This window comes from Mastigoproctus giganteus, chromosome 12 (assembly GCF_048544385.1).
Source record: "Mastigoproctus giganteus isolate SK-2022 chromosome 12, ASM4854438v1, whole genome shotgun sequence".
NCBI classification, from domain to species: Eukaryota; Metazoa; Arthropoda; class Arachnida; order Uropygi; family Thelyphonidae; genus Mastigoproctus; species Mastigoproctus giganteus.
In genome coordinates, this window is record NC_143586.1 from 84,666,463 (window position 1) to 84,691,043 (window position 24,581).

At 38.5% G+C, this 24,581-nt stretch overlaps 1 protein-coding gene across 2 annotated transcripts in view; it reads right to left on the bottom strand.

Moving 5' to 3' along the window:
* The window catches only part of Stt3A (catalytic subunit 3A of the oligosaccharyltransferase complex), a 219,209-nt gene that overhangs the window by 176,181 nt on the left and 18,447 nt on the right, over window positions 1-24,581 (bottom strand). The window contains exon 2 of one of the 2 annotated variants that reach the window (XM_090386700.1): window positions 11,166-11,282. In XM_090386700.1, the coding sequence (XP_090242826.1) occupies window positions 11,166-11,277 (112 nt within the window). In that variant the 5' untranslated portion in view covers window positions 11,278-11,282. Of the gene's footprint in view, window positions 1-514; window positions 531-11,165; window positions 11,283-24,581 lie in introns of those variants that run through there. The other variant, XM_090386701.1, reaches the window with a different exon arrangement.

Here is a 24,581-nt window from a genome sequence, read left to right on the forward strand (position 1 = left end):
TATCTTCCAATATAAGTTCTTTGAATGCTTCCCATTTTGAGTTTGCTGTTGGTAACATCATCAGTTGGTCTCACTGTATAGAATTTAAATACTGTCTCAGACCATTGTAGTCGCCTTTATGAAAGCAATAACCCTTCCCTTTACCCCTGATGGTAGTTACCTCCTTGAGTAAATCCCACTTCAGCACACTGTGATCACTGCCACCTAGTGGTTCTTGTATCTGGGTTCTATCAATAACATACAGGAATTTTTCCAGCAAGGATAAAGAAGTGATTATCCTGTTGTGTATAAGGCAACGGTTGGGCCATATCTGGAATACTGCATAAAGGTTTGGAAACTGCATTTCAGGAAGGGCATAAATCTGCTGGAAAGGATACTAAGAAGAGTAACAAGGTCAGATGGGGGTATAAAAGGATGTTCTTACCAAGAAAGACTGGGGTTCTGTAAACTGTAGTATCTGGAAACTCTGCATCTGTGTACTAACCTAATCAAAGTGTTTAAAGGCTTTAAATACAAATTAATGATGCCATTTTTACTCTCTCATATGGCATACACAAGGGGCATACATTTTAATTGAAAGATGGGTGAAGACTAGATGTGTGAGAATTTGCATTCAGCCAGAGAATAATCAATTATTGGAATAAACATCCATCTAGTACTGTGGAAGTGATTAGTTTGAATAAATTTAAAGGTTTGGACAAATTATTAACAGGAATACACAAATAAAATGGGTAATTATTTTGGCTAGTGCTGTATAAGTTTTGCTTCCTTGCATCGTGTTGCCAATACTAACAATAATACTAAATAATACGGTTCTAAAAGACTGCTATACAAATTGGAGATGTGTGGCATTCGAGCCAAGCTAACTGCTATGGATAAAGGTTAGTTGAGTAGTAGAAGGCAGAGAGTGGTTATTAATATGCATTGCTCTTCTTGGGCTAATATTATTAGTTGAGTTCCTTTGAGTTCAGTGTTGAGCTCTTTATTGTTTTCAAAATTCATTTACAATACTGAAAAAGCGATATCAAGTTTAATGCCATAATATTAAGGTTGGTAGGGTGGTTAACGACAGAAAGCAAGGTATGATGCTATGCTGTAACAAGACCTATAAAACCTAGACAGATGGGCTGAGAAATGGCAACTGAGGTTTAACATTGAAAAATACAATATTTATAACACATGCTGCTTCTCATATAGAGTACACAATACTATATATGGGAAGCAGTAATCCCAGAATAGCATACCAACTGTGTAGTATCTACCACACTCAGTGTAGCAGAGAATGAAAAAGATCTGGGAGTAGTTGTACAGTCTAACATGAAGTTTTCTGAGCAATGTAGACAGGCTGCTAGAACAGCTCATGGAGTTCTGTGAATGATATACAGGATTTTTCCAGCAGGGACGGCCGGAGGAGGGGGGGTAATTGCCACATTGCATAAGTTAGGCTGCATCATGAGTACTGCATACGTCTGGAAGCCACATTTTAGGAAGGATGTACAACTGTTGGAACAAGTGCAGAGAAAAGCAACAAGATTAGCAAGGGGAACAAAAGGATACTCTCACCAAGAAAGACTACAGCTTCTGAAAACTGAACACCTGCAAGTAGACCTGATTGAAGTGTTTAAGGCCTTAAATGGATTGAGTAAATTAAATGCAGACAGCATCCTAACTCTTGCTCAGACAACACACAAAGGAACATGGATTTAAATTGGGGGGGGGGGGGGAATTGATTTCAGCTAGAGTGGCTAACTGTTGGAATAGACTTCCAACAGTTAGTTGGAAGTTTATCCACCTCCATCAACAGTTATCCAACTATCCACCTCCATCAACAGTTAGGTGATGGAGATGGATAGTTTGAATAAGTTAAGGAAAAATGAGATAAATTATTAGAGGAAATGGACAAATGAGGTGGGCAGTGTTACCCCAGCTAATGGGGGGGACACTACCCACCTACGCTTGTTTCCTGCTTCATTTGCTACTACTAACGCAAAACCTGAGCGCCATTCCTGTATTTATTATCAAAACACTAAAGCATCAAAGATTTTTGAAAAAGGATAATACTACCCTACATTACCAATGAGATGTGCAGGCATTATATTCAATTAATTTGTTTGGGCAACGTAGCCCAGCAAAGTTCCCTCTAAATCTTTTCCCAGTACAGAGAAGTATATATATAAAAAAAAAAAAAAAAAAACAACCCTACAAAACTTGCACAATTAAGAAAAGTAAAACAGCAGACTGCTAATAACTTGCATTTCCATATACACTCGCACTTCTAAGAACTATTTGGTAGTGGACTACTGCAGATATATGGATGGCAACTAGTAGTTTTGTCCTTCGTGGGAGCATACCAAAGGGTGGTAACATTTCCGAGATATATGTGCAGTGCATTAAATACCACATGAATTAATTACTAAAATTAGCATGTTATGAATTACTGCTTTTATTTTGCCTTAGGGTTACCATTGTATACTACTGATGGTAGTGTTTCTGAAACACTGAGTAAACACAAGAAGCTAGACAATGAAAAATGTATTTATAAACAAAGCTCCATTTAACTTATCCAGTTTTTGTATTAGATCCCCTCCACAGCACATCCTTTGGGATTTAACCATTTCAGCAGTATGTGTGGTTTCACAAGTAGGCTCTGGGTCAGTATGCAATAAGATCAAGTTTTGAAGGTCGCCTCAAATATTGTTTAAGCCTATGAATTACCTTGAAATTTTGCTAGTACAGGGGATCCCCGGTATCCGAATATTCATTATCCGAGTCCCCACAGCTAAAAGGATTTGAAAATTAAAGCCTTTTCCCCTTGAGAAAATTGACCATGCACCTTTTTCCTTTTTTTTTTTATTGTGAGAATGATCTTCCTCATGATCGTGCAACAAATGTTAAGCATGAAGTTAAAGACAAAACTAAATGCTATGAAACAGTTTTATCTGAAAAAATATGCAAAAAAAAAAATATATATATATATATAATATTGGTGTAGATACACCATATCTACTCATTCTTCACAACAAGTGCGACATGAATTGCACTACCTCGAATAAGTAACGCTTCACTTGCAATACCAGAGTACCTGCCCACTAACCAATGAAAAGCCAACTAGCTTTGAAATGGTGCCGCACACCGAGAATAAGTAACAACAGTCTTCTCTGCTACTGAAGCATTACTTATTCGAGGTAGTGCTATACACGGGCAATTCGTTGTGAAGGATGAGCACAATATGAGATACAGATGAAATGAAGCTTTCACACTATCATCATAGTTTTTCTTTACGAGATGTCTATGGTGTATCTACACCGATATTATACAGATATAGAATCAAACTCATTGGTCCCCATTTTAAGTGGAATTTTCTGGAACCAATTATCCTCGGATAAAGAGGATCCCCCGTATATACTGGAATCTATTATCTGTGTTTTCCACTAACCGTAGACAGTTTATAATAGGAAGTATGAAAGTAGTTTTAAAATCAGATTGCATTTGTTGACCTCAGCTGTCTGATTTGAACTTACAAAAGCCAAAATTGAAAAATTTGTGGAATTCAAAACCAGAATTTGATAAAACTGAAACAAGTAATACATAAACAGATGTAGTGATATTGTTGCATCAAAAAAGTAATAATAGGTTTTACAGACCTGTTTAAAAATTATGTTTATAATTTTTTTTTTAAATTCTGATATAAGTTTGACAATTTTTCTCTAGCATGAAGCAATAATGTCAAAATAAGAAAGTTGAATATTTCAAAGCAAAGGTTTCATTTTTAAAAAATTTAAAAATTCCCTGAAAAAGTTTACTCTGCAGAGCCTACCACTATGAAAATTCACTGTAAGAGACGCATACATATGCAAAAAACATACTGCTAAAAGGGTCAATACACTGAGACCAGTGATTCAGCAATCACTGGGAAGTATGCTTTAATTTTATTTTTTCTAAATCTTTAAAATATCATTAAGTCACTTTTTTTTTTCAGCTTCAATTTTATCTTTGGAAAATAAGAAATCATAGAGAGCAAGGTTTGGAGAGTAAAGTGGGGTGGGGGAGAAAGAAGACTGCAGGCTCTCTTTTCCCAGAACATAGACCATGGGTTCACAAAGTGTGGCCTGTGGACTACAGATGGCCCATGAGCTCTTTGTATGTGGCCTGCAGCCATTTTATAGAATCATAAGACTAACATTAACACCGGATGGCTTTGTTATTTGGAAGCACTTATATCTATGAAAAAAATATTGAAAATAATCTATGAAAATAAGATCCAAATTAACAGATAGTCATCTCACTGTTTTACATATCGACAGAACATCTTTAGAGCCCAGGCTGAAGGAAAAAATCTCAAAACAAAAATCAATTCCATAAATCATATGCTACAAAAACATTAAACTTAAATTTTATACTTTTTTCTTGTAACAATACAATTCATAAATATTTCTTTGTATTATTTTCAATCATTTAAATTTATGATCAATATTATATTTAATTGTTTTTCATTTTACAGTTAACATAAAATTTTGTATTGCTTAATTTAAAAAATACCATTCAAGGTTTCGTGTGAAAATTTGCTAATTTTATGTATAGTTTTTCCCCAGTTACATCAATTTATTGAGAAGTGTTGTTTTCTAATTCATATATTGTGCAATGTATATCAGTGATAAAAAATAAAAAAATAAATAAAAAAAAATCAGTGATACCACAGCATTAATCTGATACACGGCCCACCCACAATTTCTTTCTTATTTTCATCAATATTAGACCGCTGATGAAAAAGTTTGAAAACTGCAGTTTTCAAACTTTTTCATTATATTACACCATAGATGGTGTAATATAATCTCACAGTAAAGGTATTTTGTGCTATATCATCTATGGAAAAATGCTTTACACTTCATAAAACCTGTCCAGACTTCTTTAGATGTAGCAATTGCAGAGTTTTCTGTTAGGATAACTGCTTTTTCCCCCTCAATCATAGCAGTAAATCCAGATATCACTGGCTGTAATGGCCCCTAGGAAGAAATCCTGGGTCATCTTGAATTTTTTGTTAAAGATCATGGCACATGTACATAGTCAACTTTCCTATACTTCACCCATTAAAAGACAAGGAACAAATCTGGCAGAAATTCTTTGCATGTTCAGATTTTCTGATAAAATGCATTGACAGCTTTTTCAAAAATAAAGAGGTTCATTATTTTATTTATTTCGTATGATGTGATCAATACATGGAGGAACCAGTTTTTTTCTAGCTTTCCTTCGTGTATCGTGGCCGGGATATCCAACCAACCGGTTGGTTCGGCACCATCGTGATACCCAGCCCGAGGCGGGAATCGAACCCGCGACCTTTGGGTTGCTAGGCAGGCACTTTACCTACCCGGCTAGCCCGGTCGGTAGGTTCATTATGATCATACAGAATGTTAATCTTCCATGTAAGTTGAACTGCCTTCAAATTTCAAAAACTACCTGGAAATTTGTGCTTTTAATAAAACATCTCCAAAGGCTGTTTTTGTTTCATAACAGCTCATGTTTTCTGAAGCTGTTTTATCAAACTTGAAAACAAACCAGATCCACTCGATCAAAAAAAAAAAAATCAAAGCACACATTAGTTGTTATTAGTCATAGGCAATGCTATTTTCACTAAAATAGCATCGCCTATGACTAATAACAATATAACAAAAGATGAGGAAAAATTTATATTACTGGTAGTGGTAGCATCGTTATATATATTCTTGAATCAGCTTGTATTAATGGTGTGATCTCCAAAATAAATTTCACTTAAAAAAAAAAAGAACATCTTTTCTGTCATTAAGTAATTCAGAGAGATATCTTTGTTTTTTAAATTTTTTATATATTTTACTAAAAAATTGTTTGATTTTTTAAATTCTTATATGTAATTAATGTAATCTACTTGTAATGTAAGCTACATTTGCTATAATGGAGATACCCAACCCGTGGCCATTAGCAGCTTATAATGGGAAAAATTAAACTAGTAATTTCTGTGCAATTTTAGAGCAAATTGTTTCAAGCTACAGAAAAAATCTAATGTATAGTTAGTGCTATAGCATGATACTGTATATACTTATAATGAAAGCAAAAGTTTTCATGGAAGGCATTGTTATACATCTCACACTGTGAATATCTTCACAAAAGTTTCGCTGCTTATGCATCTCAATTAAGTAGCACATACCAAGGAGAGAAGTATACAGGTGACCCTTGCTTAATGCTGATAATTTGTTCCGTAAAAACAGAGCGCTAAGTGAATCCGCGCTAAGCGAGCACTGCATTCCCATAAGGTAACATATGTATTTGTGATTTCCGATAGGTGCCACAGGTTATTTCCTAATCAATAATAAACGGTAGTGAGAAGATGCACAAATGTCGGTCAAAATATTTAATATTCAAATATTTGTATATATAAAATATTCTGCATTACATATGTATATAATTATGTGGTAACTACTTACGTATCAAAATTAAACTTAAAATTCCAATTAAAATCATGAATTTAATTGATGAATTTAAATCATGAAATGTGTCAATTTTGGCCTTTTTCCAAATAAACTAAAAGGGGTGTTAATTTTAAATCCCCCGCAGTTTAATTACCACCCAACAATAAAGTCAACCGATCATTTGCCACTTTGAAACCTGGCATGTTTTTTTCTTCTTTCAATATGAAACTTCTTTTAGGCATTTGTTTCCACAAAAGTCCTGCTTCATCTATATTAAAAAAACTTGTTGAGAATTACAGTATAACACATAATATCCCTCTTCGATTATTTTAACAAGTTCTTTTTTGAAAGTTTCGGCTCCTGCACTTGCGGCTTCTCCCTGGATTTTAAATCTATTCAACCAGCCCTTACTAGTTTCAAATGGTTCCATTTTTTTTTTTTAAGAGAGTTTTGTTCAGATCATCATATTGGCTAATCTCTCTCTCTCTCTTTTTTTTTAATATTTAACTTAACTGAATTCTGCATTGGATATTATCTTCAATAAAATTAGTCTTTCCATTTCAATCCTAATAGTCAACCTAGCCCTAGTTGGTTGCAGTGGAACAGCTATCTTTCCCACTGCTAAAATTAATTCTTTTATAATTGTTCTTACAGTTAAACTTGCATGTCCTAAATTATGGCACACATCCGCTTGGCTTTGACCGGAATCGATTCGCTTCAAAACGTCTAATTTGATTTTCAAATTCAGTCTTTTTCTTACAGTTATAGTCTTCATACTGTGCCCAGACGTTAATAATGGCCGATAAGAATCGGTGCCCAGATTCTTATCGGCCATTATTAACTCTTCAAAAATGTAACTGCGTTGGTTGCATTAATTACGATACAATGTTCGAGTAAACTGGCCGTTACGCACGATGTCTAATATGGTACTAAGTCATGACTAGACTTCGGATAAATGCATATAATGCAAATATTACAAGCAATATACTTGATCATTTTTTAAAATGTTGATCTCGGAACTACGTAACAAGTCCTGTACTGCAATTAAATTAATGTGCGAGAAAATTTCTCAAGTCGGCGTGGCAAACGTTTTAATGCCATTTTGCTATTCATTTTCAAGCTATCGACTCCATCAAATGAAACGATTTCGTTAAATATGCCAAAAATGTAATCTGTAAAAGAGCGTTATAGTGATCTGTGACAGAGTTATAGTCAGATGGGGGTTATAATATAAGAACAGCGTTATAGTGAATCATCGTAAAGCGAACCGCATTATAACAGGGGCCAGCTGTACTGCTATAATTCTCAGTTGAGCCCCATCACCCACACACACACTCGTTTCAAAGATTGTCTCCTCATCATTAGAAACTAACAAGGAGACAATTTCCAAAATGGAGCAAAAGGTTAGGGAAATTTGCAGTTAGACAAAATTTGGGAATGAGAATATATGCATTATGAAGATTTCTACAGAGTAGCTATGACCGCTGCTGACATATTCTCCATTTACATCACACTGAAGCTAGTATCAAAACAATTGCCAGAACTGTTACCCTCAAACTTTGAATTCACCAAGATATTGACTGACATAGTGATTTTGTTCCACGAACACAAAGCAAGAAAGCTGGTCACTAATGAAGTTTCTGTTGATACTTTCTTAACCTTTGCCATAGTGTTTATATAATTATTGCCCTGGGGGTATTTGAAATATTAATAAATGGCAGTGTTATAAGGGTCCAACTTTGGAGGCATCAGATAGTCCTCTCCCAATGCATTTTCTGATATCAGAAAACTGTGTACTTTGTGGACTGAGGGAAATGTTTGATCCTAAATATGATTGATAGCCACTACTATCCAACTCTACCTCAATTTATTTAAATCAAGCATTTCTTACCACTTCCCCACCCAGCCTTTATATAGCCTAACTTACTGTAATGAAACTGTTACACAGTCAGTGTCAGAATGGCACATTTTCTGTAATTGAAAGAGATCTATGTTGCTTCTGTCAATGCTGATGAGGAGATTGGGTGGAGGGAATGCTTGATTAAGCATAAACATGATGCACAGTTTGATTTTGTAGTAGTTATTAGCTGTGTTCATGAGCAATCAGCAGAAGGTTGATTCATATCATAGCAAGAGATTGACTGACAGTGGAAGCTCAACAGAATTTTCACTTAAACCACCAAGTATATATAACTGGTGAAAATTTATATAACTGGTAATAACAGGTATAAAGGTCTGTTACATTTAATATTCTTATATAAAAAAACTGTCTCAAAATGGCCAAAAAACTAGTCTGGGCAACCAATTAATAGTTGTTAACAATATTTCTTATGGAAAAAAAAAAAAAAGCTTCCCACTTAGTACAGGTAGTAGCAGCAGCATATGATGCAAGAAAGCAAGTGTATGAGCTTATGCAGCATCAGCCAAAAAAAAAAAAAAAACACACCATTTCGTCCAAATGCCTGTCCAGTTCCTCCTTAAATTTATTTAACCTATCAACTTCCACAACAACATATGGAAGTTTATTCCAGCAATTAACCACCCGCTGGCTAAAGGCAAATTTCTGCACATCTATTCTACATCTGTCTTTCCTCAATTTGAATTTATGCCCCCTTAGGTTCGTAATCTGAACATGTGGAAGGATCCCATCAGAATTCAGCGTGCTCAACCCATTCAAGGCCTTATACACCTCAATCAGATCACCGCCCGCAGGGGCACCTCTGTAGCCAGGTGGGAAGGAGCAGCAGTGCTTAGCACACGCTCCTGGATTAGACAGGGGTTCGAGCCCATCACCACCAAATACGGAAAGGTCAGGGAATGACCACCGCATATCCAGGAGCAATATGGTATTAGTTGCTAATGCTCCTAAAAAAAAAAAAAACCCATGTGCAGGTGCCTAGTCTCCAGCCACTGCAATTTGCAGAACTTAAGCCTCTCTTGGTAAGAGGATCCCCTCATTCCCCTCACCAATCTTGTTGCCCTTCTCTGTACATGCTCAAGCAAATCTACATCCTTCCTAAAATGAGGCCTCCAGACCTGTACGCAGTACTCAAGGCGTGGCCTGACCATTGCCTTATACAGAGGGACAATCACCTCCTTTTCCCTGCTAGCAAAATTCCTATATATCATTGACAAAACCCCATGACCTGCCCAGGCAGCCTGTCTGCATCGCTCAGAAAACTTCATATGTGACTGCACAATTACTCCCAGGTCTTTTTCATTTTCTACCACCTTAAGTGTAGTACCAGACAGTTGGCACGTTTCTGTGGGGTACCCATATGCAGTACTTTGCATTTGTCAAGGTTAAACTTCGGTTGCCACTTCTTAGCCCATCTGCCCAAATTTTCTAGCTCCTGTTGCAGTAGCACACTGCCATTACTGTCATTAACAACTCTGCCAACCTTTGTATCATCTGCAAACTTCGACACTAAACCTGATATACCTTCATCAATATCATTGATAAATATACCAAACAACAATGGACCCAACACCGAACCCTGTGGGACTCCACTAATAACATTAGTCCATGAAGAACAGCACCCATTGATTACCACCCTGTGTCTTCTCCCACTCAACCATCCTTTTATCCATTTTTTTTTTATGAAAACCCCAAACACGAAAGGTATCAAAACCTCTAGTACTTAGTACCGTGTATGGTTGAAGGAGAAGTATGGGGGGAGGGGGATGGGGATGCCGGAAACTTTACTCTAGAGACTAAACATGGGTTTCACCACTTCAAGCCTCCAATAAGCAAAGTGGTGATATTTCACCGGTTGATGAAAGTCATCTACCACCTTAAAACACAGTGACTAACATTTTTTAAGTGAAGGCAACTCATGCATGTGATTTAATCACATTCATGCCATATGTTTAATTTTATGATAAACTATTAATCAGGACCTTAAAATTAACAGTTTTAAAGAAAATTTTTCTGAAATCTAACAGGACTAATTTGCAAAATTGTGGTATAATCTGTAAAATGTGTGGTACTGAGTGTACTGGAAAATGAAAAAGATCTGGGATTAATTGTGTAATCAGATGTGAAGTTCTCTGAAAATATACTTGGATGCCAGAAGTTTATCAATTTCTGAGCAGTAGAGATATGCTTCCAGGACAGCTCGTGGGGTTTTGTCAATGTTTAGGAATTTTGCTAGCAGGAGGCATAATTTTAGGAAGATGTAGATCTGCTGCAATGGGTGCAGAGAAGGGCAACAACATTGGTGAGGAAAACAAAAGAGTGATCTTACCAAGAAAGGCTTCAGTTCTGCAAATTGCAGCATCTGGAAATTAGGCATCTGTAAATTGATCTGACTGAGGTATTTAAGGCTCTGAATGGATTGAGAAAGCTCACTGGAGGAAGAATGATTGCAGGATAGATGTGCAGATGTTTACATTTAGCTAATGGGTGGTTGACTGTTGGGACAAACTTCCATCTGATGTGGTGGAAGTGGGTAGTTTGAATAAATTTAAGGAAGAACTAGATAAACTATTGGAGGGGATGGGTTGGTGATGTGGGTAGGTTTTTTCCTCTGATTTTTTTTTATAAGCTTGCTTTCTTGAATCATTTGCCATTACTAATCTTAGACTATTGCAAACACAAATAAAATCTAAACCCAATTCCACATTATATTAAGCCATAAATCTTAAATTTTAAGAGACAATTAAAGGCTCAAAATAGTTTAATGTGATATACAAAGTACCGATCTTCAAAATTTGATAACTTACATAGTATTGCAGCCATAGATAAAATAAGCATCTTAAGTAATGTGTCCTGTTTTTCTGGAGACATTCGCACCCACCATCCTGGTCGTTTGTATATTATTCCTGTTGCTGACATGATTCCTGTACAAAGTTAAAATTTATTAAGTACTAAGCAGAGCAATAATATGAATATAATGTGTATCTAATAAACCTGACACAAACAATAATTAATAAGATTAACTCTTTTATATCACATGCAGAAATTGCTGATAACTGCACAAGGTAATTCTTGCGAAGTGCCATCACAACCTATCCCAAACAATTATTTAAAAAAAAAAAAAAAAAAAAAGACAATTCAGTGGTAATAAGCAAAAGAAAAAAAATTAACTAGCAGGGCTGACACTCACCTGGGGTAGTACAGAATCCTGAAAAAAAATTGGGTACAACTTTGGTCCAGAATAATGCAAAAAAACTACCTATATACAGAAACCTAAAAGCAAATACCAACACTCGCTATAAGATGAATAATAACAAAAAAGAAAGACTGGAGATCTCAAATGAATAACAGTGAGTCTGACCATTTAGGAATTCTGTTATGGCCTGCTTACTGAAAGTGAATTAATCATGTATCCTCCTATATGACTTAAAATCACAGATCAAATTAAAAACACGGCCTCTAAAACTTTAGTTTTTTTTTTATTTGTTTCCATCCACCAGAACAAAATACATATTTTTTACTTAAAAAAAATAAAAAAATAAAAATTTTCTATAATTTATTATAAAATAAATGTTCTGTTTAAACTCTGGGATGACCACAATGTTAATTCCTCTGACTACATGGTCAGAAGAGTTAACGTTGTACTATCCAAGTCAGCCCTATTATTAGAGTCAACTTGGATAATTTTGACAATTGCATATACTGTAAGTCCCCGAGTTACGTAACTTCAGACTTAAATAATTTTTTTTCACTCAAAAAAAATTTTTTTTAGGTAAAATTTTTCTAAAATTTGAAACAGTTAAAAAAATAAATAAGCAATCAATAATGTTGAACACAACATGCGCAAATTGCACAAGTGAGATATGGAGTAACAACGAAGAGAAGATTCTGAAAATTTATTATTATTTTTTTTCTATATGACTGAAGATTTCAGCGAAGGGTTTGTTTCGGGATTTATTAGGCACATCAACTATGGCCATAGTGCACCATACATATGGTAATCAGTGAGGGGGGGGGGGGGTAACAACATTTCACCATAATAATGAAAAAATCCACAGAATTCCAGCTATCGGTATTATTGCAAATACAATAAGATCGTGTTTACTATCTGTTTATAATGAATTGCACTAACAGAAAAGCACAATAAACCAGAAACTGCAAATTGTTTTATGGTAGTGGCCTCCAGAAAAGTTCTTTAGTAAAATGTGAGCTCGCATGAGGTGATAATAATGTGTTTCCATCTTAACCCTAAAGTTCTTTACAGAAAATTTCATTCTGACCGTTATCATGGTGCCAACTAAGATAATAATAAGTGACAGCAGTACTCATAAATCTACCAAGAAAAGGAAAGCGATCGATTTGGATCAGAAAATTAAAATAATCAAACATTAACAAGTATCGCGTGGAATTTAGATTTGTCAATGTCAATAGTGAACACAATAATAAAAGACAAAGACAGAATATGAGAAGCTGTGAAGGGATCACAGCACCAATGAAGTCAATTATAATAACCAAAGCTACAAAATACATATCAGTTTTTACAGTAAAATAACATGTGCTTTTATGTTTTCTTTTCTTATGTGCCACTCTGGCTACTTCACTGCTGTCCACAAATAAAGTTTTTAAATGAACTAATTAAAAATATATAATTATGTTTCTATATACACTGAGTGATCACCAAATTATGATCACCTACCTAATACTTCATAGGTCCTCCTTTTACCCTCAGTACAGCAGCTATCCGACGTGGCATTGATTCAACAAGATTTCGGAAGCGTTCTGGAGGTATGGCCAAATAAGCTGTGTGTAATGCAGTCAGCAATGCAGGTATAGAAGTGATTGGTGTATCCAGACACCTGATATGCCTTTCCATAGTGTCCCACAAGTGCTCTATGGTATTGATACTAGGGGGAGTTTGGAGGCCAATCGATATGCTGGAAGTCAGAACTGTGTTCCTCAAACCATTCCTACAACAAGTGCCTGATAGCTCAGTGCATTGTCATCTTGGAAGACACCATCATCATTCGGGAAAAAGTATAACATAGCAGGGTGTACACAGTCAGCAAGCAGTTGATGATAGCTAAGACCAGTGATACGTTGTTCCACATGAACCAAGAGCCCAAGTTCCTGTCAGTGAAACATGCCCCACACCATACAACCACCTCCACCAGCCTGCACTTTTGATACCATGCACGATGGATCAAGAGTCATGTTGTTGATGCCAAATCTGTATACGACCATCCACGGTGCAGAGTAAATAATGTGATTCATCCAAACAGCACACCTCCTTCCAGTCTTCTAACGTCCAACTTGCATGGTCTTTGCACCAGGCAAGTCTTTTACGCCGATGAAACTTAGTTACGAGAGGATGCCGTAGGGGTCGTCTGCTGGTACAGCCCATACGTGTGAGCATGAAATGCATGGTCATGCCAGATATTGTTCCAGGTTGGCCAGTGTTGTATTGGGTAAAGTGTTCATTGTCTAAAGGCCCCAGGGGTTTCCTCCTTCTCCGTGTTATGTACTCTGTTTGTGAAACACAGAACACTGTGAAGGCCAGAGATTTTAAAAAGTATAAGGTACATGTTTATGTTGTGTAGTGTCATGTTGTGATGTTCCTCTGACCTTTTAGTCATTGGGCCCCTAGTGGGACCTCCCATTACCCACACTCAGCCCTGAGGAGGCAGGTCAGGCATAGAGGGATCGCATTAGAAGCAAGTACTCTGGCAGGCCCTGCCACCTAATTTCCTAAGATTTCAGTGGCAAGGGCCTTAAAAAGAAAAACAAAGGAAAATAAAAAATAAAAAAATTAAATTAAATAAATAAAATGCATATTCAGTTAGAGTAGGGGTGAAGACTGAAGAAGGGGGGACAGATAGAAATATGGGGATGATAGGGAAGTCAACCCCAGAAAGGTCAGTGGGGACTGGCCCCACCAGAAGAAAAAGGAGGTGGCAGGGAGGGGGAGTTAACGTGAACCAAGTTAGGGTACCCGGTTCAGAATGCTAGTTGGCCAAGAAAAGCAGTTGATATTTAATGGCACGCCGGTGGCATTGTCAGTCTTCATCTAGGAAATTGTCTTATTGGACACATCCATGAGAGTCAAGTCCAGTAGTATACGAACCTTCTGTCTTTCTTGGATTGTCTTAATTTGTGCGTTGTCTCTATTCAAAAGGTTCTTCGCTTGGTAGTTATCTTTGGTGGGTGACATCTTTGGAGAATGTATGGTAGTTCACACCAATGATGGTAATGCTGGTCAAGTTTTGCTGCCTTGTTCCAGTACCATCAGGGTCCCTGGGTTCATTTAATAAGTAATGCAGATATAAGTATAATATATAAGAGAATGTATAATAAATACAACAGATATAAGTAGTGCAGAACTGGAATTTGGGGAGTACGTCTACAGAAAGGATAGACAGGATAGGAAGGGAGGAGGGGTTATGCTATTAGTTAAAAAAACACAAAATCCATGGAAGTGAAGCCAGTCGACATCGGTGGACAGTGCAGTGTTGAGTCAGTTTGGTGTGATATAAGCATTGGGAGATCAAAATTGAGAGTAGGAGTGTGCTTTAGGCCTAATGACTCTGATGAGTATAATAAGAAACTGTACAGGGAAATAGTGTGGGCCAGTAAATCAGAGAGTCTTATAATGGGGGATTTTAATTTCCCAGATATCAGCATTGGCATTAGTAGAAGCATTTGCTGCAAGAAAGCAAGCTTATGCAGCATCAGCCAAAAAAAAAAAAAAAACAAATAAAAAATAACCACTTCCACTTCACCCCTCTGTTCGTTCGAAATACCTGTCCAACTCAGCCTTAAATTTATTTAGGCTATCAACTGCCACAAGAAAGGATGGAAGTCCGTTCCACCAACCAACTAACCACTGGCTAAAGGCAAATTTCCACATGTCTGTCCTACATCTGTCTTTCCTCGATTTGAATTTATGCCCTTTCAGGTGATTATTCTGAGCAAGAGGAAGAATCCCATCAGCATTGAGCATGCTCAAACCATTCAAGGCTTTATACACCTCTATCAGATCACCTCGCTGGTGCCTAGTCTCCAGACACTGTAATTTGCAAAACTTAAGCCTTTCTTCGTAAGAGCACTCCTTTGTTCCATTCACTAATCTTGTTGCCCTTCTCTGTACTCGTTACAGCAGCTCTATATCCTTCTTGAAATGAGGCCTCCAGGCCTGTATATAGTACTCTAGGTGTGGCCTGACCATTGCCTTATACAAGGGAATAATCACCTCCTTATCCCTGCTACAAAAATTGCTATATATCATTGACAATACACCATAAGCTACTCTTGCAGCCCGTCTGCACTGCTCAGAGAACTTCATATCTGCCTGCACAACCATCCCCCAGGTCCCTTTCATTCTCTACCACTGTCAGTAGTACCACAGAGTTGATACATTGCTCTGGGGTTGCTGTTTCCCATATGTAGTACTTTACAATTGACTGGAATTTGTGGGTTGGTCACTCACACACTAGCAAGGCTTTTGTGGATTTATTGGATGATTGTTTTCTAAATCAGCATGTTCGGGAGGCAACTAGAGGGAGCAATACTCTTGATTTCATTATCAGTAGTGATTCTTCATGCATTAAGAATCTGCAGATACAGGAACCACTAGGTGGCAGTGATCACAGTGTGCTGAAGTAGGATTTACTCATGGAGGTAACTACCATCAGGGGTAAAGGGAAGGGTTATTACTTTCGTAAAGGCGACTACGATGGTCTGAGACAGTATTCAAATTCTATACAGTGGGACCAACTGATGATGTTACCAACAGCAAACTCAAAATGGGAAGCATTCAAAGAATTTATCTTGGAAGCTACTAGGCTTTACATACAAACTAAGAAATATTGTTCAAGGTTTAGGCCTAAATGGATGTCAGATGAACTAATGAGACATATGGCAGAGAAGAAAAATGCATGGGATACATATAAATTAACATGTGACACAGAAGCCCATGATAGATATAAGTTGATCTGTAAGCAAGTTACAAAGGAGGTTAGGCAGGCGAAGGCAGATTACGAGAAATCTTTGGCAAGGGATGCAAAGAAAAACACCAAGGGGTTCTTTACTTATGTAAACTCTAGAAGGAAGGGGATGAATCAGATTGGTCCACTTGATATCGATGGTCCAACTGTTCATGATCCTGCTCAGGTAGCTAACAAACTAAATCAATATTTTGCATCTACATTTACACATGAGGAGTTATTCAGGAAGCGGAATGCCATAGATGAAGTAAACATCGGCAGTGAGCTAGATGATATTGTAATAATTGAGAGTAAAGTGGAGGAGAAATTGTTGAAGATAAATACAAGAAAGGTACCTCGGGTGGATGGGATCTATCCAGTTATATTAAAGGAGGCAGCAAAGGAAGTAAGCAATCCGTTAGCCATAATTATGAGAGCTTCCTTGGACTCAGGGGAGGTACCCACGAAGAGGAGATGTGCAAATGTAAAACCAATTCACTAAGGAGGATCAAAGACTGACACAAGTAATTATAGACCTGCGAGTTTAACTTCTGTTCCAGGAAAATTAATGGAAGCACTAGTTAAAGAAGCACTGCAGGATCATCTTGACAAGAATTCAGTTATAGCTCAGACACAGCATGATTTTGTTAAAGGAGGGTCTTGCCTAACCAGTGTGATTGGATATGAATTAAAATTAAAATTGGAGTTTGCAAATGCTGATGTCCCTTGAAAAGGTGCCATTTGTGAGTTCCCTGTCTTTGGTTTTATTTTGTAGGTAAATGGCATTCATTATTTAGTGGTTGTGGGATGCATTACTTGGGTGTGGAATGCATCCCACACCCAAGTAATGCATCCCACACCATGTTACTATGACGTAGTCACAAAAGAATTGGATGCAGGGAATAACTTTGATATTATATATTTAGATCTTAAAAAGGCTTTTGATACTGTTACACACGGAAGACTGCTGCACAAATTGGAGCAGTGTGGCATTGGTGGCAAATTGTTGCTATGGAGTATACGATGAGAGCCTTGTCGATCAATTTGGCCCTGGAAAGATTCTGCAAGGCTCAAGGGGCAGAATTTTTTTCAGCCTGGACTGTACTTGTTAACAGGAGAGATTGCATCTTCAGGGATGGGATACACTTAAATAGAAAGGGTGCAAGAATATTTGCTGATGCTATCGAGGCAGTGTTAGGTGGGTCGGAAAACTGCTAGCTTGGTGGGAGACAAAGACGAATAGATTAACAGTAGCCACTGGCAGAGGTGATTGTTTGGTTTTTTTTTTTTTTTTTTTTTAGGAGCATTAGCAACTAAGGCCATATTGCTCCGGGATATGCGGTGGTCATTCCCTGACCTTTCCGCATCCTCCATATTTGGTGGTGACGGGCTCGAACCCCGGTCTAATCAAGAAGCGTGTGCTATGCACTGCTGCTCCTTCCCACCTGGCTACGGAGGCACCTGGCAGAGGTGAAAGAGATTCTTGCACTGCTTCTATTGGAATGAGCAGAAGCCTGAAAAACAAGATGCAGGATATTTCAGAGACTGCCGGGAGTCATTGCAGTACAAGTAAACACATGGGTTGTGTTAGGGTAGCTAAGAATAGAAATAGGTGCATGTATACTTGCGTGTACACCAATGCTAGGAGTTTAGTAAATAAATTTGATGAATTTGATGTATTGCTCAAAACATCAAAGGCAGATATTGTTGGGATATCAGAGACGTGGTGTCACACAGATATAAGGAATGCAGAACTGGAATTTGGGGAGTACGTCTACAGAAAGGATAGACTGGATAGGAAGGGAGGAGGGGTTATGCTATTAGTTAAGAAATACATAAAATTCAAGGAAGTGAAGCCAGTGGACATCAATGGACAGTGCAGTGTTGAGTCAGTTTGGTGTGACATAAGCATTGGGAGATCAAAACTGAGAGTAGGAGTGTGCTATAGGCCTAATGACTCTGATGAGTATAATAAGATACTGTACAGGGAAATAGAGTGGGCCAGTAAATCAGAGAGTCTTATAATGGGCGATTTTAATTTCCGAGATATTGACTGGAATTTGGGGGCTGGTCACTCACACACTAGCAAGGCTTTTGTGGATTTATTGGATGATTGTTTTCTACATCAGCATGTTCAGGAGGCAACTAGACGGAAGAATACCCTTGATTTGATTATCAGCAGTGATTCTTCATGGATTAAGAATCTGCAGATAAATGAACCACTAGGTGGCAGTGATCACAGTGTGCTGAAGTGGGATTTACTCAAAGGGGTAACTACCATTAGGGGTAAAGGGAAGGGTTATTGCTTTCGTAAAGGCGACTACGATGGACTGAGACAGTATTTAAATTCTATACAGTGGGACCAACTGATGATGTTACCAACAGCAAATGCAAAATGGGAAGCATTCAAAGAACTTATCTTGGAAGCTACTAGGCTATACATACCAACTAAGAAATATTGTCAGATGAACTGATGTCAGATGAAACTAAGAAATGATGTCAGATGAACTGATGAGGCATATGGCAGAGAAGAAACATGCATGGGATACATTCAAATTAACACATGACACAGAAGCCTATGATAGATACAAATTGATCTGTAACCAAGTTACAAAGGAGGTTAGGTAGGCGAAGGCAGATTACGAAAAATCTTTGGCAAGGGATGCAAAGAAAAACAGCAAAGAGTTCTTTACTTATGTAAACTCTAGAAGGAAGGAGATGAATCAGATTGGTCCACTTGATATCGATGGGTCAACTGTTGATGATCCTGCTCAGGTAGCTAACAAACTAAATGAATATTTTGCATCAACATTCACACATGAAGAGTTATTTAGCAAGGGGAAAGCCAGAGGTGTATTCAACTCTAGCAGTAAGCTAGAGAATCTTGTAATAACTGAGAGTAAAGTGGAGGAGAAATTGAAGATAAACACAAGAAAGGCACCCGAGGTGGATGGGATCTATCCAGTTATATTAAAGGAGGCAGCAAAGGAAGTAAGCAAACCCTTAGCCATAATTATGAGAGCTTCCTTGGACTCAGGGGAGGTATCCACAGACTGGAGATGTGCAAATGTCACCCCAATTCACAAAGGAGGATCAAAGGCTGACACAAGTAATTATAGACCTGTTAGTTTAACTTCTGTTCCAGGAAAATTAATGGAGGCACTAGTTAAAGAAGCACTGCAGGATCATTTAGACAAGACTTCAGCTATGGCTCAGACACAGCATGGTTTTGTTAAGGGGAAGTCTTGCCTGACCAATTTGATTGGATACTATGATGCAGTCACAAAGGAACTGGATGCAGGGAATAACTTTGATATTATATACTTGGATCTTAGAAAGGCTTTTGATACTGTTGCACATGGAAGACTGCTGCACAAATTGGAGCAGTGTGGCATTGGAGGCAAATTGCTGCTGTGGATAAAGGGGTGGCTGAGGGGGAGAAGACAGAGAGTGGTAATCAATGGACACTGCTCGTCGTGGACTAATGTTATTAGTGGAGTCCCTCAGGGCTCAGTGTTGTGTCCATTATTGTTTTCTGTATTCATAAATGATATTGATGAGGGTATATCAAGCTTAATGTCGAAGTTTGCAGACGATACAAAGGTAGGCAGGGTTGTCAAGGACACTACTGACACTATACTGCTGCAACAGGATCTGGAAAGATTGAGCAGATGAAGTTTAACATTGACAAAGGAAAATACTACACATGGGAAACAGCAACCCCAGAGCAACGTATCAACTCTGTGGTACTACACTGACAGTGGTAGAGAATGAAAGGGACCTGGGGGTGGTTGTGCAGGCAAATATGAAGTTCTCTGAGCAGTGCAGACGGGCTGCAAGAGTAGCTCATGGTGTATTGTCAATGATATATAGGAATTTTTCTAGCAGGGATAAGGAGGTGATTATTCCCTTGTATAAGGCAATTGTCAGGCCGCACCTAGAGTACTGTATACAGGTCTGGAGGCCTCATTTCAAGAAGGATGTAGAGCTGCTGGAACGAGTACAGAGAAGGGCAACAAGGTTAGCGAACGGAACGAAGGGTTGCTCTTTCAAAGAAAGGCTAAATTTTTGCAAATCACAGTGTCTTGGAGACTAGGCACCGGCGAGGTGATCTGATAGAGGTGTACAAAGCCTTGAATGGGTTGAGCATGCTCAATGCTGATAGGATACTGCCTCTTGCTCAGAATAATCACCTGAGAGGGCATAAATTCAAATTGAGGAAAGACAGATGTAGGATAGATGTGCGGAAATTTGCCTTTAGCCAGCGGGTAGTTGGTTGGTGGAACAGACTTCCATCCCTTGTTGTGGAAGTTGATAGCCTAAATAAATTTAAGGCTCAGCTGGACAGGTATTTCGAACGAACGGAGGGGTGAAGTGGAATGGGTTTTTTTTTTTTTTTGGGCTGATGCTGCATAAGCTTGCTTTCTTGCATCATGTGCCTCTACTAATGCTAATATAGGGTTATCACGTTGCTGCAATTAGTTGTCTTTTCCTCAAGAAAAGCTGCTGTGTGTAGTTGGTGAGAGCTTGATACTCTTCCTTAGTATTCAGTACGTGGTTTTCTTTGCGTTTTGGTATATAAGTCAGTTTTGTGATAAGCAGGCAGCGGAGGTCATCGTAGAGGGGACACTCGTGCATGAGGTGATCCCAGTCCTTATTTCCTTCACAGGAGCATGTTGGGTCCTCTTCTAGGTCAAAGGTTGTTAGTTTTGCCTTTATTGCACCATGGCCAGTAAGCAAATACGTGACATACAGGCCTGGAGAAAACCATGCTGGGGATTTTGGATAGTCTCTGCTAATATCTGGGATGAATCTCCTGGTGATTTTCCCCCCCGTTGCATGTGTGATTGAAGTCTCCTCTTCTCTATTTTTTGGTTGTTGGTAAGATCCAGTTATCACTACCTGGAGGTGGTGATAACTGGATGATACATTCCAGTTATCACCACCTCCAGGTCGAGGGAGAGGGCCCCCACCAGAACCTGGAGGGCATGAGTACTCACACTGCAGCAGGCATGAGAGATGGAGAGCAGGACCGTGCATTGAGTGGAATCCAGGATTCGTCTGTTTACTGCAGTTGTAGTCTTGCCAAACCAAACTCCGGCTGCATACGTAATCACAGGAATGAAGTAGTCTTGTAATATAACGAGAGGGTTAACTTGTTGAGACCCCAGTCTGATGTATTTCAGATGAGCTTGGAAGGAGAGTTTTCTGTCTAGTACTATGCCAAGATATTTCAGTTGCTCTGACAACTTTATGGTCTTGTTTCCAGTTTTAATCTGTGGAAGTCTTGTAATACAGAGAATTCATTTAAGAAGCAGAGAGTTTGTTTTTGATAGTGATATGGTCAGGCAGTATGTTTTTTCCCAGTTCTGGAGGATTTGGAGTGGGTGGATTGCCAAGGTCTCAAAGCTGGGCCCTGGAATTTGCAGCCACTGTCAGGATGAGGTCATCAGCGAAGGCTTGTGAACGAACCTCCCCGAGGTCAAGGCATAGAAATTTGTCCAGCACCATGTTCCATAAGGTCGGCCCCAGGACCAACACCTGGGGACAGCTACGGTGTATCAGTCTTGTGAGTTTCCGATAAGGAGCATTTACTGTGATCACTCTATTTGAGAGGTAGCTTTTCATGATATTGAAAAAATTCTCCGGTACATTTGCTTGGCCACCATAGGGTGTCGAACGCCCCCAGCGAAATCAGTTGTAATCATCAGGAAGTATTTCCTGTCTGCTTGGCAGTCCTCAGTGAGCAGTGCCTGTAAAGCATCAACCGTGAAACGCCCCAGTCTGAAACCATATTGGTTTGGTGATTAGCATAGGCATATGATACAAGAAAGCAAGTTTATGCAGCATCAGCCAAAAAAAAAAAAAAAAACCTTCCACTTCACCCCTCCGTTCGTTCGAAATACCTGTCCACCTGAGCCTTAAATTTATTTAGGCTATAAACTTCCACAACAAGGGATAGAAGTCTGTTTCCACCAACCACGCTGGCTAAAGGCAAATATTCGCACATCTATCCTACATCTGTCTTTCTTCAATTTGAATTTATGCCCTCTCAGGTGGTTATTCTGAGCAAGAGGCAGTATCCCATCAGCATTGATGCATGCTCAAACCATTCAAGGCTTTGTACACCTCTTATCAGATAACCTCGCCAGTGCTTAGTCTCCAGACACTGATTTGCAAAACTTAAGCCTTTCTTTGTAAGAGCAACCCTTCGTTCCATTCACTAACCTTGTTGCCCTTCTTTGTACTCGTTCCAGCAGCTCTACATCCTTCTTGAAATCAGGACTCCAAACCTGTATACAGTACTCAAGGTGAGGCCTGACCATTGCCTTATACAAGGGAATAATCACCTCCCTATCCCTGCTAGAAAAATTCCTGTATATCATTGATAAGACACCATGAGCTACTCTTGCAGCCCGTCTGCACTGCTCAGAGAACTTCACATCTGCCTGCACAATTACCCCCAGGTCCTTTTCATTCTCTACCACTGTCAGTGTAGTACTACAGAGTTGATACGTTGCTCTGGGGTTGCTGCTTCCCATAGTACTTTACATTTGTCAATGTTAAACTTCATTTGCCACCTCTCAGCCCATCTGTTCAACCTTTCCAGATCCTGTTGCAGCAGCATAGCGTCAGTAGCGTCCTTAACAATCCTGACAACCTTTGTATCGTCCGCAAACTTGGACATTAAGCTTGATATACCATCATCAATATTATTTATAAATACAGAAAACAACAATGGACACAACACTGAACCCTGAGGGACTCCACTAATAACATTAGTCCACGATGAGCAGTGTCCATTAATTACCACTCTGTCTTCTGCCACTCAACCATCCCTTTATCCATAGCAACAATTTGCCACCAGTGCCACACTGCTCCAATTTGTGCAGCAGTCTTCCATGTGCAACAGTATCAAAAGCCTTTCTAAGATCCAAATATATAATAAAGTTATTCCCTGCATCCAATTCTTTTGTCACTATATCATAGTATCCAATCAAATTGGTCAGGCAAGACCTTCCCTTAAAACCATGCTGTGTCTGAGATATAACTGAATTCTTGTCAAGATGATCCTGCAGTGCTTCTTTAACTAGTGCTTTCATTAATTTTCCTGGAACAGAAGTTAAACTCACAGGTCTATAATTACTTGTGTCAGCCTTTGATCCTCCTTTGTGAATTGGGGTTACATTTGCACATCTCTAGTCTATGAGTACCTCCCCTGAGTCCAAGGAAGCTCTCATAATTATGGCTAACGGATTGCTTACTTCCTTTGCTGCCTCCTTTAATATAACTGGATAGATCCCATCCACCCCAGGTGCCTTTCTTGTATTTATCTTCAACAATTTCTCCTCCACTTTACTCTCAATTATTACAAGATCATCTAGCTCACTGCCAGTGTTTACTTCATCTATGGCATTCCCCTTCCTGAATAACTCCTCATGTGTGAATGTAGATGCAAAATATTGATTTAGTTTGTTAGCTACCGAGTCGGATCATGAACAGTTGAACCATCGATATCAAGTGGACCAATCTGATTCATCCCCTTCCTTCTAGAGTTTACATAAGTAAAGAACTCCTTGCTGTTTTCTTTGCATCCCTTGCCAAAGATTTCTCTTAATCTGCCTTCGCCTGCCTAACCTCCTTTGTAACTTAGTTACAGATCAACTTATATCTATCATAGGCTTCTGTGTCACATGTTAATTTTTATGTATTCCATGCATTTTTCTTCTCTGCCATATGTCTCATTAGCTCATCTGACATCCATTTAGGCCTGAACCTTGAACAATATTTCTTAGGTGGTATGTAAAGCCTAGTAGCTTCCAAGATAAGTTCTTTGAATTTGCTGTTGGTAACATCATCAGTTGGTCCCACTGTATAGAATTTAAATACTGTCTCAGACCATCGTAGTCGCCTTTATGAAAGCAATAACCCTTCCCTTTACCCCTGATGGTAGTTACCTCCTTGAGTAAATCCCACTTCAGCACACTGTGATCACTGCCACCTAGTGGTTCCTGTATCTGCAGATTCTTAATTCATGAAGAATCACTACTGATAATCAAAGAGTATTGCTCCCTCAAGTTGCCTCCCGAACATGCTGATTTAGAAAACAATCATCCAATAAATCCACAAAAGCCTTGCTAGTGTGTGAGTGACCAACCCACAAATACCAGTCAATATCTGGGAAATTAAAATCCAAGATTATTAGACTCTCTGATTTACTGACCCACTCTATTTCCCTGTACA